Genomic DNA, 15,430 nt, shown 5'->3' with positions numbered 1-15,430 from the left:
CCCAGAAGTAAATCCACACATTTACAGCCAAGTGATTTTAGACAAAGGTGCTAAGAACATGCATTAGAGAAAGGACAGTCTTTTCAATAAGTAGTGCTAAGAAAATTGGATATCCACATGCAGAAGCATGAAACTAAACCCTACATTTCTCATCAGTTATAAAGATAAACTCAAAATGCATTTAAAACGTAAATGTAAGACCTGAAACTATGAAACTACTAGAAGATAAAGAAAATGCTTAAGGATACTGAAAAAGGCAAAGGCTGTTTTTTTTTTTTTTGACAAGACCCAAAAAGCACAGGAAACAAAAATAAATAGAATTACACCAATCTAAAAAGCTTCTACACAGCTAAGGAAACAATTGGCAGAGTGAAGATAGGACCACAACATGGACAAAAACACTTTCAAAGGGGTTAATATCCAAAGTAGATAAGAAAAAAAGAAACGCAACAGAAAGAAAACAAATAATCAGATTTTTAAATAATTTGAATAGACATTTCTTAAAAGAAGACATATAAATGGCTAACAAGTCTATTAAAAAATAATATCAGAGAAATTCAAATTAAAACCAAAGTGAGATATCCCTTCATACCTATTAGAATGGCTTTTATCAAAAAAGACAGATACAGTCATTATCAAAAAACAGTACAAAAGTTCCTCAAAAATTAAAACTAGAACTATCATGTTCCAGCAATCTCACAACTAGTTTTATATTCAACAGAAATGAAATCATTACATGAAAGAGATCTGAAAATCCCACATTCATGGCAGTATTACAGTATCCAATATAGATAATCAATATAAGCACTCATCAACTAATGAATGGATTAAAAATGTGTATATTATTCAGCTATAAAGAAAAATGAAATTCTGTCATTTATTAATATGTATGGAATTGGAGGTAGTTATGTTAAGTGAATAAGCCAAGCAAATACCACACAATCTCACTTATACATGGAATGTAAGGAAGTGCAATTGTAGATTAGCAGGGGCTGGGCGGGGTAAGGGTGTTGTGGGGGTCAGAAGGATATTGGTCAAAGAATATAAAATTTCAATTACATAGGAGAAATACATTCAAGAGACCTATTATATGACATGGTGATTATAGCTAATAACAATGCACTATATTCTCAAAAGTTATTTAAAGTTTAAATGTTCTCACCACAAAAAGTATATGATGTTTGCATTTATTATGCTTAATTTAGCCCACTTTACGATTATACATATTTCAAAACACGTTGTACATGCTAATCATTTTGTCAACTAAAAAGAAATTTAAAAAATTAAATTTTTGAAAAACGAAAAAAAGCCACAGATTGAAATAAAGTATTTTTAACACAGATATCTAACAAGAGATTTATATCCAGAGTATATAAATCACTGCTACAAGCCAGTATTAATTTTTAATGGGGGAAAAAAACCTGAACAGGAAAAATAGTTTAACATCATAAGCTATCAGTGAAATATAAATGAAAACTAAAACAAGGTATCTTGACACACACATGACAATGGCTAAATCAGTGACGTCAAAAAATGTTGTCAATCCTTTGGAGAGCATGCAGAGCAAAAAAGACTCATCAATCACTAGTGGGTGTCCAAGGAATGCCTTAGCAATTTCTTAAAGAAGTGAAATAGTTAACCAGTGGTTTTCAACTAGTGGGGCAGCTTTGCTTCACATCCGGTGGACATTTAACAATGTCTGGTATCAACTAAGTAGAGGATGTGAAGTTGTACAGAATGGATCCTGCAACAAAGAATTCCATGCGACAAAATACAACAGTGCCAAAGTTGAGAAGCCCTGCTTATCCTATAATAAAATTAATTACACCCCTTGGTATTCATCTAACTCTAACAGGAACAAAAATATATATGGGGGGTTAGTAAAAGCCTTATACAAGAATGTCCTGGTAGGATTATTCCTAAGAGTCAGAAATTTGAATCATCCCCAATACATTGTGAACTAGTCAAAATAAAATTCCTGAGTCCATCAGTCTGATTAATTCGGGTTGTTCAGGGCGTGTGTGTTGGTTGGGTTTCTAGTGCTTTGTGTGTATATTTGTGGTTTTGGTTGGGAGGAGAGCACGTACTCATGAATTCCTTAAAGTTGAGACTCTGGGCTCCTCACATTCCTGCACTCCCAGTGCACGCCCTTCCGTCCGCACTTTGCCCTTAGCTTCAATCTCCTGCCTCAGGCCCTGTGGAGATGAGTGTGAGCGTTATCTCCATCCACTGCGGACGAGGCTGGATGAGACTCCTACAGCCGGCAAAAGGACCATAACCAATTTCTACCGAGCTCCCAAACCTTCGCTTTCCCTAAGTCCAACAGGAATGCGCACCGTCTCTCACAAGTGGGTCTCCACAAGTGGGGGCACAAGGCCGGACGCCTCTCACACCCCGCCAGTGTGAGTCTGTCCGCGTACAGGGCGTGACTTCCGGCTCCCACAGCGTGTGCTTTCGGGAGCAGCGGTAGAGCAGAGCAACTCCACTCAATCAAGTAGGAGAAGGAAAGGTCCCGAGGGCCCACTCTCCAACTGTTCTGGGCTCACAACCCGCCTCCGCAGACGAGGGCAGGGGCGTTGCCTCGGCCTCGCGCACCAATCAAAGATGCGGACGCAAATAGGGGCGTGGCCTCAGCCGGTGCACCAATCAAAAGCGCTGACGTGCGTAGCACGTGTGGGGGCCGGGGCTCGGTGTCCCCAGCGCGCGCACTCAAGGCTGCGCCTACTCCCCAGTCCCTGTTTGCCCACCGGCTTCCACTATGCTGCTCTAGCCCACTAGAAGCAAAGGACATTGTTTCCTAGTCCCTTTACTGAGCCTGCGCTTTACCCAAACTTCCACCCGCTATGTTGCTTCAGCCCTTGTCCACTCAACATGTGGGACTCCCTACCCAAGTTTTCTAATTATCCTGATGTCTTCCCCAAGTACATTGGTGCCCCCTTCTCTTGGCATACTCCATCCACCTCCCCAGTAGCTCAGCTGCAAAAATCATAGGTTCGGGATTCTGTTAAAAGGCAAATTCACTCTGGCAATGTGCTGGGTATGAATTTATTGCCTCAACCCCAAATGGGAGCAGGACTATTGAACTGACAAGAGTTGACAGGAGAGGGCGCTAGAGGAACGCTGTAAAACAAGGAGCTTCTCCCAGGATGTTCCTTGGCATTTTGCCCCCCAACCCATGAGTGCGGATTCTTACTGAGTAATGCAGGTGCCTCGGTTGTTTGCTTTTGAGTGGAAGCCTGTTAATAACCCGGTAATGGTTCCTTTTCCCTTTTTAAAGACAAGAGAAATAGAACAGAGAATAACTTCGGAATATCACTTTATTACTTACAATAACCAACTGAGTATATAAAAATCTTGACAAGACACCCTAAAGTAGAGCAGCTTCTTACTCTTCGTTTTGCATTTCAACTATGCCTGTCCTTTCTGTATGCTCATCTAACCGTGAATCCTGTGGGGAAATTACATTTCTCATGAAGCCTATGGGGAATCAATCGGCCCTAAAAAGAATGAGATCCCTGTTTTCTTTCAATTTCCTTCTTCTTTCCGTCTTAATTATAGGTGGGCCGAGAATAGGAAAGAGAACACTTTTTAAATCATGGGGTTTTTTCCTTTCTTTCTTTCTGTTCTTTAACTCCAAACGTTCTTGGTGCAAAGATTATATCTTGCAAATATAGAATTTTTTTTTGTTTGTTTTTCTTTCTTTGGGCAGGGGGATTACTGAGGATTGAATTTAGGGGCATTCAACCACTGAGCCATATCCCCAGCCCTTTATGTATTTTATTTTAGAAACGGGGTCTCACTGAGTTACCTAGTGCCTTGCAGTGGCTGAGGCTGGCTTTTAACTTGCGGTCCTCCCAGCTACAAATTTAGAATCTTGGTTTGAGTTTTAGAAATAATAATCCAACTTGCATCTTAATCTTTGAAACAATATAAACGTGTGTATTTAAACCCCTCTTATCCATAACCAGCTGCTAAAATATGATGTTCTTGCTCTTCAGACTGTCTCATAAGACAGCACCATTATTTTCCATGTTTCTATTCAAATATTCAGAATACTCAGGAATAGGAGTCTTTGTCCTCACCCTGATAAATTCTGCTCTTTCATATTTCTAGGACGGAAAATAGGATAGTTCGCCTAATGGCTATAAATCTGTGCATGTGAGATATATAGGCCACTCATCTAAATCTGCAAAGAAGCGGGCAAACTTTCTCTTTTGGGGAACTCTTTATTGCATAATTATATTTACACCAAGATATACACACAGAGAAATGCTCCTTTATGTATCCAGGAGGTGACCGGTGGCAACTGAATCTCATTGTGCTTGCTTTTCAGAGCCACCTGCTGGTTTATCTACATTAGCAAAGGTCAGGAAGACTTGTTCCAGTGTTATCTGACTGACTGAATAGTCTTCTAAATCGAATTGCTCTTTGGCTTTCTCCAAAATGCCAAACACCTTCAACAACAATGATAAAAATGTGTAGTTACCATTGCAATCTCCCCTCCAGTACTCAACCCAGATGAGCCTCCCATCTCTTCCACAACTTAACAAAAGTTTATGATAAAGGCTAGAGCCACAGAAGTGAGAGATGATAAATAGAAAAAAAAAAATAGGTAATTGAGAAGCTGAGAGGAGGGAGTTCTCTGTCCCCATTTTCTTGTTGGGTTAACAGTACGATTTGGGGGGCCCAAATCAGTCATTAAACTCAAGGAGTATTTGAAAAGTAGCCTTAAGGCTCTGATGACAGAATCCCAAATACTTGACAGAATCCCCAATACTTCCCATCATTAGTGCTCTCTTAGCCTATAGCGTTAGAAGGGTATGGGTGCTCCCATCACCTTTCCCCAGCTATTTTCCTTGCTGGGAATATAGAAGTTAAGGACCCCTTGAGTCTCCTGCTTCAAGGCACTACCTAAGAAAGGAAAACAGAACAAGAGAATAATTTTACAGATTTAAAAACTGCTAAATATTGCTACATTTACTTAATGTTATATACGGTGGAGATGAATATACAGGATTTATACAAAAGGGAGCATGATCCAATAACCCACTCTTTTTGCTATGCATGATATGATGCATCATTACATTATTTATTTCGGATCTCTCTTTTTATAGTGTAGAGGTGCTCACAGCTATAAATTTCCTTTAGTACTGCTTTCACTGTATTCCACAGATGCCGATATGTTGTGTTTCCATTTTTATTTGATTCTAGGAATCTTTTAATATCTCCCCTGATTTCTTCAGTGACCCACTGTTCATTCAAAAATGTATTATCCAATTTCCATGTGTTTGTGTAATTTCTGAAGTTTCTATTGCTGTTGATTTCTAGTTCCATTCCATTAAGATATGATAAAACCCAAGAAATTATTTAAAAATTTGAAGCATTTTTCTAAGACTCACTTTACGACATAAAATATTTATCTGTTTTGGAAAAAGTTCCATGAGCTGATGAAAAAACTATGTATACTTCCACAGCTGTTTGCAATATTCTGTAGATATCTACTAAGTATATTTGATCTATATTGTAATTGAACTCTGATGTTTCTTTATTAGTTTTTTTGTCTGAATAATCTGTTGGTGAGAATAGGGTACTGAATTCTACTGTTTTAGGGTCTGTTTCCCTATATGTCCAGTAGTGTTTGTTTTATAAAATTGGGTGCTCCAACATTTAGTGAGTATATATTTCTAATCATAATATCTTTTTGAAGGGATTGTTCTCTTCATCAATATATAATCAATACCTTCTTTGTCTCTCCTAACCAATGCTTTTATTTTTGGTCTATATACTTCTCTGAGAAGTACAAACAATTTCTCCAGCATCAGCCTGTTATGTAGATTCCAGATCAGTTATGTTTAGGCTGCCTTTCTGCACTGTGCTAATTTCTGTGCTAGTCATGCTTACTAGGTGTCTCAATTTCTCCACTACCCTTTCCCTTTGCTGTGCTGCTGTGCACTTGGTAATGAGGCTTTCTTTCTCAACCTTTGTTCTATTATCCAGAGTATCTGGGTTTCTCCAAGTCTCTGTCTGTCCACTATTGAACTATAGCATTTTTCCAGTCTTTCCACCTTGTTGAATACTGCTCTCTAGTGTTTTGCTTCCAACTTGTGGAGAAAGAGGTGATTTTTTTTTTCTAATCCACCATACTGAAACCTTGACCCTTGACATTTTTTATAGGCACATCATAGTCACAATGACCACTGATTACCTTCCCACACAAACTGTTCTACCATCTATTTTTTTAAATATTCTTAGTTGTAGATAGACATAATGATTTTATTTTATTTATTTTTGTATGTGGTGCTGAGGATCAAACCCAGTGCCTCACATGTGCTAGGCAAGTAGGCCCTCTACCTCTGAGCCACAACCCCAGTCCCCATCTATTTTTATCTATTTTATAATCTCCATTTCTACTGTATAATCAATCATGTCATTTTTCCTTGCAAAGAAGATAAAATTCCTACTCCTTAACCTAATTCATAACAGACATTTCTGTTACATTTTATTCAGCCTGACAAAGCTAAGATGAAAACCCACAATGACTGAAATCCTTGACACGTATCTTACATTGTACCATATTGGCAAAAAGTGCTTAGTGAATTTGTTACTCAGAAGGAAAAGGATTCTTGAGAAGAGAGAAACACTTGGTAGATCTTTTTGCATTTTTAAACTATGTTCTGACTAAGACAAGAAAGGGCTAGAATTACCTTTTTTTTAGTACAAGACAAAATACCTTAAGACTTTTCATGGTACATATTAAGCCTTAATCCCCAGGGACTTTATGGAGGTAATTAAGTTTGTATGAAGTCATAGGGTGAAGCTCCTATTCCACTATGACTGGTATCATTTTAAGAAAAGAAGATACACCAGAAATGTATGTGGATAGAAAAGAGTCCTATAAGTAAGAGAGGCTTCAGTAGTAACTAGACCTTCTGACATTTTATTAGTAGGCTGCCAACCTCCAGAACTGTAAGAAGACAAATGTTGTTTAGGCCACTCAGTCTGTGACATTTTGTTGTGGAAGTTGTGGCAGACTAATACAAATGATGTTCAAAGAATAAAAATTATTCTCAAACTTCCAGGCTGGGGTTATGGTTCAGCAGTAGAGTGCTTGCCTTGCACGTGCAAGGCCCTGGGTTCGATCCTCAACACCACATAAAAATGAATAAATAAATTAATAAGTTATTAAAAAAGGAAAAGTAAAATGTCTGTTAAAAATTATGCTCAATCTTTATAACTTTAAATTTTATGACATGAGATAATAAATCATATGACAAGAGATTGGTGAACTTCTGTTTTGTTTCCTGCAAACTTCTTAGCATAATCAGGTACAAAAGACTTATAAGGACATAAATCTCCAAAAGAACTCATTGAAGGGAGGTTGAAAGTAGCAATAACTCATAGCAAACAGTTGTTAGAAATACAAAATATATGTATGGCAAGAACAATAAATATGACTTTACCATTTCACTAACAAAGTTATTAGGGCAACCTGACTTACCTTGGAAAGTACTGGCAATAAATATTTTAAAATCCTCTATTATATTTTGGTCTGTACCAGTCTTGAACTTGACAAACATGGTATAAACATCTCCAAACTTATTCTTGAGGTGTTGAGGGCTGCCCAGGCACCTGAACTTTCCCTGCACCATAATGGCCAGCCTGGTACAGAGAGCCTCACATTCCTCCATACTAGAAAAACAAGACACCAGAACAATGTAAGGCTAAAAACGTCTCCAGTGGAGGATATTCTGTAATTCAAACATTCCTATATTGTGATTCTCTTTTAAATGGAAGTTTCATTTGCCTGTCATCAGGATCACAGGAAATAAAGATATTTTCAAATTCAAAATAGCAGAGGACCAAATCCTCAAATGGAATACCTGAATTTCCCCTCACTAGTTAACCAAATAAGGATTCCAGCTATTCCTTTCATTAGGATTCCATTCATAAGGAGCTCACATACTTGGAAAATTTATTGTCCAGTATTCTTGTCCCCAAATAACTCTCCATTTTAATTATTACAACACTTCATAGTCTTCAACCAGACTTCCCACTGAGCCACACCTGTGAGAGGTCAAGATGATAACTTTGCCACTCTCACGTGTCTTTGTCACTATGTTCCAGAGCAGGCGCCGGGCTACTGGGTCCATGCCAGTGGATGGCTCATCCAGGAACACAGCAAAGGGTCTTCCCATTATGGCAACAGCAGTGCTCAGCCTACGTTTGTTTCCTCCACTTCATGGCCAAGGAAGGAGAGAAAAAGTGGGAGAAGCACATTAAGGCATACAAATCAGTAATTTAATATACATCTGTTATTTATAAGAAACAATTTGCTAAGGTTTCCCAAAACTGAGTTGTAGGAAACAGCAGAGTCAAAAAAAAAATGCTAGCTATATGTGACTCTGTCAAGTCATGAGATACAAATCCAGATATATAAATCAACTCATTTCATTTGAAGTATAGAAAGATGACTTTTGTGTACCTAATTCATTTCGATGATATTTACTAGTGAAATTCATTATTCTAGGAATTCCTCAGGATTACATGGTGGCCAGGCCAAAACAAAGAATCTCATATCTGTGCTTATTTGGGAGACAAAAAACCATAGCAAAATAGGGAAAGAGTGCTGCCTTTTATAACTCAATGGCTACGATTCAAATAGAAGGTTTTTGAATTTCATCTCAGCAGCTTTGTTGCTAGCATCTAAACCATGGAAAATTATTATTTCACAGTCATTCCTTGTTTGTCAGTATAGCTCAGGTTAATGTGAGTATTTCAAACACAGGGAGGCTCTAAAAACTAAGCTGCATAGTATCTCACCTCAAAGTCTGAGTACGCTTGTTAGCATGGGGTTGCAGATTTAGCAATTTCAAAATGTCGTTCACATAAGAGTTAATGTTGTTCTCAGGGATCCCCCACAACCTGGCATACATTATCATCGTTTCCTGAACAGTCATGTGATCCAGCAAGGCATCAAACTGTGGACAATAACCAATTTTTGACCTTACCTAAAAGAAGAGAACAGCATTGGACATAAATCAATTATCTCATTGAGCATTGAATAATCATGGATGACATAAAAGACTTAAAGTTCCCTAGGCCATTCCTCTAAGAGGGTTTGATGCCTCACAGAGTTCTTGCAAGGAATTTCTTGTCATTCAGTGGTTACAGATTCACCGGAGTTAGAAGCTACTGTCACGTGTTAGGATTGTAAGTGTACAAAAACGTATGCATTCAGGGTAAGTTTTCATAAAACAAAGTTTTCTTCCTATCATATACCATAGACCAGATCCAAAATAAATTTAAAATAATTAAAAATTAAAGCAATATACCATGCACATATTTATCTGAAGAGGAATGTAAAAGAAAAAGGTTAGTCTAACAATGACTCAACCTGTAAAAGAAAGAAGTCTGATTACCCTAAGCAGCAAAAGAGATGTAAAATTAATAGTAATAAGTCTGGAAGTAATAATTAGATGAACATTTTTGATTCGTGGGGTCTTATTTTCTATAATATGTCTTCATGAGTTCAATCTCAAAGGATGCCAGGATATGGAAATCAAAGACTGTTATAGAAGGACTGCAATACATAGGTTAGGTTTGTTCAAATTCTACTCTTTGTTGGTAATGATAGATGGATGGCTTATCAACAGGGTCCTACATCTCTCTTTTGTGTGTAATGTGGCTTTATGAGAATTACCTAAAAGAGTTGAGCAGAGTTGGGATCCTAACTCTTATTTCAGTCACATAGTAATCATAAAGAAAGTCTTAATACAGTACAGAGAATGATGAATATGTTTAGAATTCCCATACATTTGGAAATTTGAAACGAATGTCTAAGAGTAAACCCTTAATTCATGGGTTAAGGGAACTCAATACAACTTACAAAATATTTTAAGCAATATGAAATATATTGAAGAGGCCACTTTCAAACAAGGAAGAGTAATAAATGAGTTAAATAAATGATTAAGAGGTCAATTCATAAAGCTATTAAAAAGAAAACAGATTCATTTTCTTGAATGTTAGATTCAGTTTTTCAGAACAACCCTTTTGAGGAAATCATTGAAAAATCCTATACAAAACATATTTTGATATCTCTTTAACCCATTGAAAACTCATAACTATGATGCAACTAAATTTGAAATAAAAAAAATAAAAAATTCTACAAGAATGTGTTTGAAAACTTGAAACTGAACTCCAAATGATATCATGGTTTAATAAAAACTCACAATGAAAGAAGACTGAAAATTGAATGAGTTAATCAATAAATTCATAAAGCTAAAAAAACCCAGCACTTCTTTTCAGTTCATTTATAACTAGGTTTATAAGGTCAAATTCCTTGACAAAAACAACAAAACAGCCTTGATAAAATACCTTAAAATATTTTTAACTTTTTAGTGCATTATAGTTACACAAATTAATGGTTCATTTTGACATATTCATGAATGCATGTAAAATGTTTGACCCATTTCATTCCCCAGTGCGTTACCTTTCCCTATCCTCCCCTTCCCCACGATTACCTTCCTTTACCTCCACTGGTCTTTAACATATTTCAAAACATAGAAGTGCTGACAAGATAAGTAATTAACAGGTCAAACATTTTTTTAAACAAATATCAAGAGCATACATTAATAATCCTAATGTCAAAGTCGTGTGTGCCCTGAAGACATTTGAAGATTTAGAGGAATATAAATTTTGGTTTTGACTTAGAAAGAAAATTTAAGAATCTTTCCAAAATAAAGGCATCTATTGGGAGAGTCTTCCCATGATAATCAGGGATTTCAAGAGATAAGGATACAAAGGATGAATCTGTGTTGTATAAGTTTACAATATATGTGAAGGTTCTGCCAAAGACTACTGTCAAAGACTAAAATAAAAGGAAAGCTAACTCATTATACCTCTCAGGATAAGAGGGTTTAACCCAGGCACTGAGCCAAACCTTTAGATATAATTTGCAGTAACTTTCACCACATTACCTAATGTGTGACAGAAAATCCTGAACTATAAATTTAAAATGCTCTAAAATTCTGAAAATGTTCATCTCCCTAGCAGAGGAAAACCCAAACTTCTCCCCCCTTCATGGAAAACCCTCTTGTTTATTTGAACTGCATAGGAATAATTTTAAAGTCTAAAGAGACACCAACTTTGTTTTGAGGCTGTAGTAGCTGTTACAGCATCTCCTTGCTACCTTCCCCAGCCTTCTCTGTGGACCACAGTGACACATTCAGAAGCCTGTTAGCTAATTCAGGAGTTTTTGAACACTTTTTCATAAGTTCTTCATCTGGTCATTGCCTGTCATGCCTGTGGCCTGAAATATTAACATTTAAGATTTAAAAGTAAAAGCCAAAAAGGGGAAGGGGGGAAATAAAAACAAAGAAAACCCCACTTTTTCCTACTAAAGATTTTGGGGGAAATCTTGATTTCCCCACCCATCCACTGAAATAATGGAGTTGGCATTCCCGAGGCCAAGACCACTTAAAAAGTGGCAAAAGGTATTTGTCACCCCAACAGTCTGCTTTCTGAAGCCAGAGAAGTTATTGTGGTGGTGCATATTTCTCCTATCAGTTTGCCTGGAACAAAAGTAAAAATTAGATGTTTAATGTAGTCAGTATGACTAACACTATGCATAAGACCCGTGTTAGAATCCCCCAATCCTGCATTTACTTTTCCTTTAAAACAACAATAACAACAAAACAAACAAACAAACAAACTCACTCCACCAAGTCAGATTCTATTAAAAAAATTGAAGCATTTTACTGACCAGGCATGAGAGCTAATGGACAGTATTAAACAAGATTCATAATAAAAGAATACTAACAACCTTCCCACACAACTGACTACACCTATCATGCTAGTTAAAAACATCCCTTTACCCACCCACCCTCATCTGCATTGACTTTAGGGTAAAAGGGGCGGGGAATGATTCTTACCACCCTAAACATAAGGAAACCCCATAAATGTGAAAAAATCTTCCTCTGAAGACACCTACATAGACTGCTAGAAATATAAAGGACTATTACAGAGTTGGTTATTTAAAGAAAGTAAACACTTTGCTACACATGCCAACATTCAGCCAGTGTGCTCTAAGATAGCCTTAAGAAAAAAAAATACTACCTAAGCTCAAAAGTTAATACAATCATTAAAAGGAAAACTTTTAGAACCATTGCTGGTTAAATGATGATGGAAAACATCTCAGTAGGCTGGCCTAAAAATATGGAACACTTCATGAATTTGCGTGCCATCCTTGCACAGGGGCCATGCTATCTTCTCTGTATCATACCAAATTTAGTATATGTGCTACTGAAGCAAGCACTCAAACTCTCTTCTTTTTGAAAGGTCTCAAATTACTCTCAAATATAATGTTTTAGAGGCAGCGTAACATAGATTCAAAGAATAATTCAGGGGTTGGGGATATAGCTCAGTTGGTAAAGTGCTTGCCTTGAATGTACAAGGTCCTGGGTTCAATCCCCAACAGAAAGAAAGAAAGAAAGAAAGAAAGAGAGAGCGGGGGAGGGAGGGAGGAAAAAAGAGTTAAAAAAAAAAGAATAATTCAGTGCACAAGTTAACAAGTAACCAAAAATGACAAATACCCGAAATGACAGGCAACAGAAACAATTCTTTGATAACCTTAGATATTGCAATTAGCATTCTCCCATGAGAAAACTACTATGTTTACTCATTTTAGTAAATAAGAAACTAATTTTAATGTCTCCCAATTTATTCTGAAGAATTCTAAACACAAAAGAAAACCTGAAAGTACAATGAATGCACTTAAAACCCTTAACATGATCTGTTGCTAAAAAAATAAATGAAAAATTTGACAATATCTAAGCAACAAAAAGCATATACACTTAGCTGACTAAAATAAAAGAACATCTAAAAATGAGAAATACTATATCTGAAAAGACTGCATAAACTAAATGACTGAATTTAACAAGATTAGATATAGTTGAAGAAAGCATTATGAATTGGAAAAAATCAGAAGAAATTACCTTGAAGGCAGTATAAAGAGATAAAATATGGAAAATCTGAAAGCAAAGATATGGAGAATATTATAAAGATATCTGACAAATAACTGGATTCATAAAAGGAAAGAAGAAAGAGAATAAAGCAGAAGAAATATTTTAAAAACAAAGAAGGAGGACTGGGGATATGGCTCAAGCGGTAGCGTGCTCGCCTGGCATGTGTGCGGCCCGGGTTCGATCCTCAGCACCACATACCAACAAAGATGTTGTGTCCGCCAATAACTAAAAAATAAATACTAAAAATTCTCTCTCTCTCTCTCTCTAAAAAAAAAAAAAAACAAAGAAGGAAATGTAGGATAAAAGAATGCCAACAAATCTTCAAACAATAAATATAAAATCTGCTCCTCCAATACACCATAGTGTGAGTGCTGCAAAGCAAAGACAAAGAGAAAATACCAAAAGCCCCTCTCCCCCCAAAATAACACTACTTTCAAAGGACCAAGTGACAGATAACTTTATCAGAAGTCAAAGGAATCAAGAGGGAAAAAAGAGAGGAATAATATTTTCAATATGCTGAAAGATAGTAACTGGTCTTTTAGTCACCTTTTACTTTGCTGTGACCAAAATACCTGTTTAGAGCAGTTCAGAGGTGGGAGAATTTATCTGGATCTCATGGTTTCAGAGGTCTCAGTCCATACACAGCCAATACATTGCTCTGGAACTGGGTGAAGCAACACATCATGGGGAGAAAGGCCCAGGGAGGAATGCTGCTCAACTCATGGTGAGGGGGGGAGGAGAAGAGGAAGAGAAAGAGGAAGAGGAGGACCACCATGAGAAAAAAGAGGAAGAGGCTTAGGCAGAACAACCCATCTAGGGCACACCCCCAGTGACCCATTCTCCTCCAAACATACCCCCAACTGTCTATGGTTGCCACCCAGCAGTTCACTCAAACTAGGATGAATTAAATAGGTTAGAGTTTTCATAATCCAATAATTTGCCTGTGAATACTCCTACATTATTAACCGGAGCTTTTGGGGGATACCTCATACCCAAACCACAACAATCACCAACCTAGACTGTAGACTCTGAAAAACATACATTTTTGGGATAAACAAAAAATAACTTGAAAATTAAACAATATACTTCCATGGGTCAAAAAGAGAGTTTTAAGAATAAGTTATGTAATATTTTTAATATGATGAAAATACAACTATGAAAATTTGTGGGATGTAGGTAAAGCAATGCAGAGACAAATTTATAGCATTACATGATTTTACTGGAAAAGAAGAGCAAAAATAAACCCAAATCAATATCAAATATGAACATAATTGATAATATCAGCAAGTACTAGAAAAATTGGAATCCCCAAACATTGATGGAGCAAATGTAATGTAGTGCAGCCACTGTGAGTTTTAGGTCAGGTAAGTTGTGATTCTCTGTATTCACTTCTCAGCATCTACAGTTTTGGTGGTAATGCTTGGCCCTATAATCTCATTTCTCTTATGATCTAAAAAGTTTTTTTTCAGTTTGTTGAGATTTTTACTTGTTAAGATCAGAGCAGCAAACTTCTTAAATACTGGACCAGAAACTACAAGTCAAATTTATTTTTTATAGATCAAGCACATTATCTAGAATATGTTAGAAGAAGTGTTGAGAGAACTTGTCTATTCTTGACTTAGATTCTCAGGGTAAAGTGATTTTTCCTACCTGAATATCTTTCCCTAAGAATATATTTCTCTCTCCAAAATGCACTGGCTGAGTCCCCAGAATCAATATCAACGCCTATAATGATTGCCATCTGTGATCTCCCTCCACTTGTCTGTTACATGCACTCCCAAGTTGACATGCTTCTCACAGACACTAATTGAATCTTACCTTTAGGATATTTTTGGTGATGCTAAAACCTTTAATGAACACATCTCCAGAAGTAGCAATATGTTCTCCAGTCAAAATTTGGAAGGTAGAAGTTTTTCCAGCCCCATTTAATCCAAGCAATCCAAAACACTCCTCCTCTTGGATGGCAACAGAGATGTTTCTCACAGCCAGAATGGGTGGACATTGAAAATATATCTTAAAAATAAAGAAAACACAATACAAATTTACACACACATATACACACACATGTGAATGTATGTATTTGTGTGTATAGATATGTATTATACATGTAGGTGTATATATGTATACTTGTCAAATATAATCAATACCTTGGGCCACCATGGACCTCAGAGAGTTTCAGAGGATCTACTAGGAGAACACCCGTAGACCTGTAGATCCCACAGAACCACATGGATGAAGCTAGCATTGCTGACCACTGAATGATGTTACCTTGGTGAGTTCTTTAATAACCACTGTGGAATTCAGTGATTCAAGAGGCTGCTCCACGATTCTCTGTCTCTCATTTTGTACATCTTCATCGTCAGATTCCCCAGAAAATTCTTTGGACACTGTTTCCTATGACAAAAATC

At 36.8% G+C, this 15,430-nt stretch overlaps 2 protein-coding genes and 1 non-coding gene across 3 annotated transcripts in view; all 3 read right to left on the bottom strand.

Moving 5' to 3' along the window:
• LOC114096939 (phospholipid-transporting ATPase ABCA3-like) overlaps positions 1-2,411 on the bottom strand; it is a 119,992-nt gene extending 117,581 nt beyond the window's left edge. Inside the window, 1 exon segment of the mRNA XM_071605762.1 lies at positions 2,337-2,411. The gene's annotated coding sequence lies outside the window, so the exon portion shown is untranslated.
• Positions 2,412-4,313: 1,902 nt separating this feature from the next.
• LOC114096940 (phospholipid-transporting ATPase ABCA3-like) overlaps positions 4,314-15,430 on the bottom strand; it is a 136,170-nt gene continuing 125,053 nt past the window's right edge. Inside the window, exons 24-30 of the mRNA XM_027940651.2 lie at positions 15,291-15,416; positions 14,841-15,035; positions 8,821-9,008; positions 8,065-8,235; positions 7,499-7,689; positions 4,838-4,911; positions 4,314-4,454 (exon numbers count right to left, since the gene is read on the bottom strand). Coding sequence (XP_027796452.2) covers positions 4,314-4,454; positions 4,838-4,911; positions 7,499-7,689; positions 8,065-8,235; positions 8,821-9,008; positions 14,841-15,035; positions 15,291-15,416 — 1,086 coding nt within the window. The remainder of the gene's footprint in view (positions 4,455-4,837; positions 4,912-7,498; positions 7,690-8,064; positions 8,236-8,820; positions 9,009-14,840; positions 15,036-15,290; positions 15,417-15,430) is intronic.
• Positions 12,208-12,313, bottom strand: LOC114097131 (U6 spliceosomal RNA). The gene has a single exon (XR_003583544.2). It is a non-coding gene; the product is annotated as a U6 spliceosomal RNA (small nuclear RNA).

Source organism: Marmota flaviventris, chromosome 19, assembly GCF_047511675.1.
Source record: "Marmota flaviventris isolate mMarFla1 chromosome 19, mMarFla1.hap1, whole genome shotgun sequence".
Classification (NCBI taxonomy): Eukaryota; Metazoa; Chordata; class Mammalia; order Rodentia; family Sciuridae; genus Marmota; species Marmota flaviventris.
The sequence above is the reverse complement of the archived record's forward strand: the minus strand, read 5'-3'. Positions and strand labels throughout refer to the sequence as shown.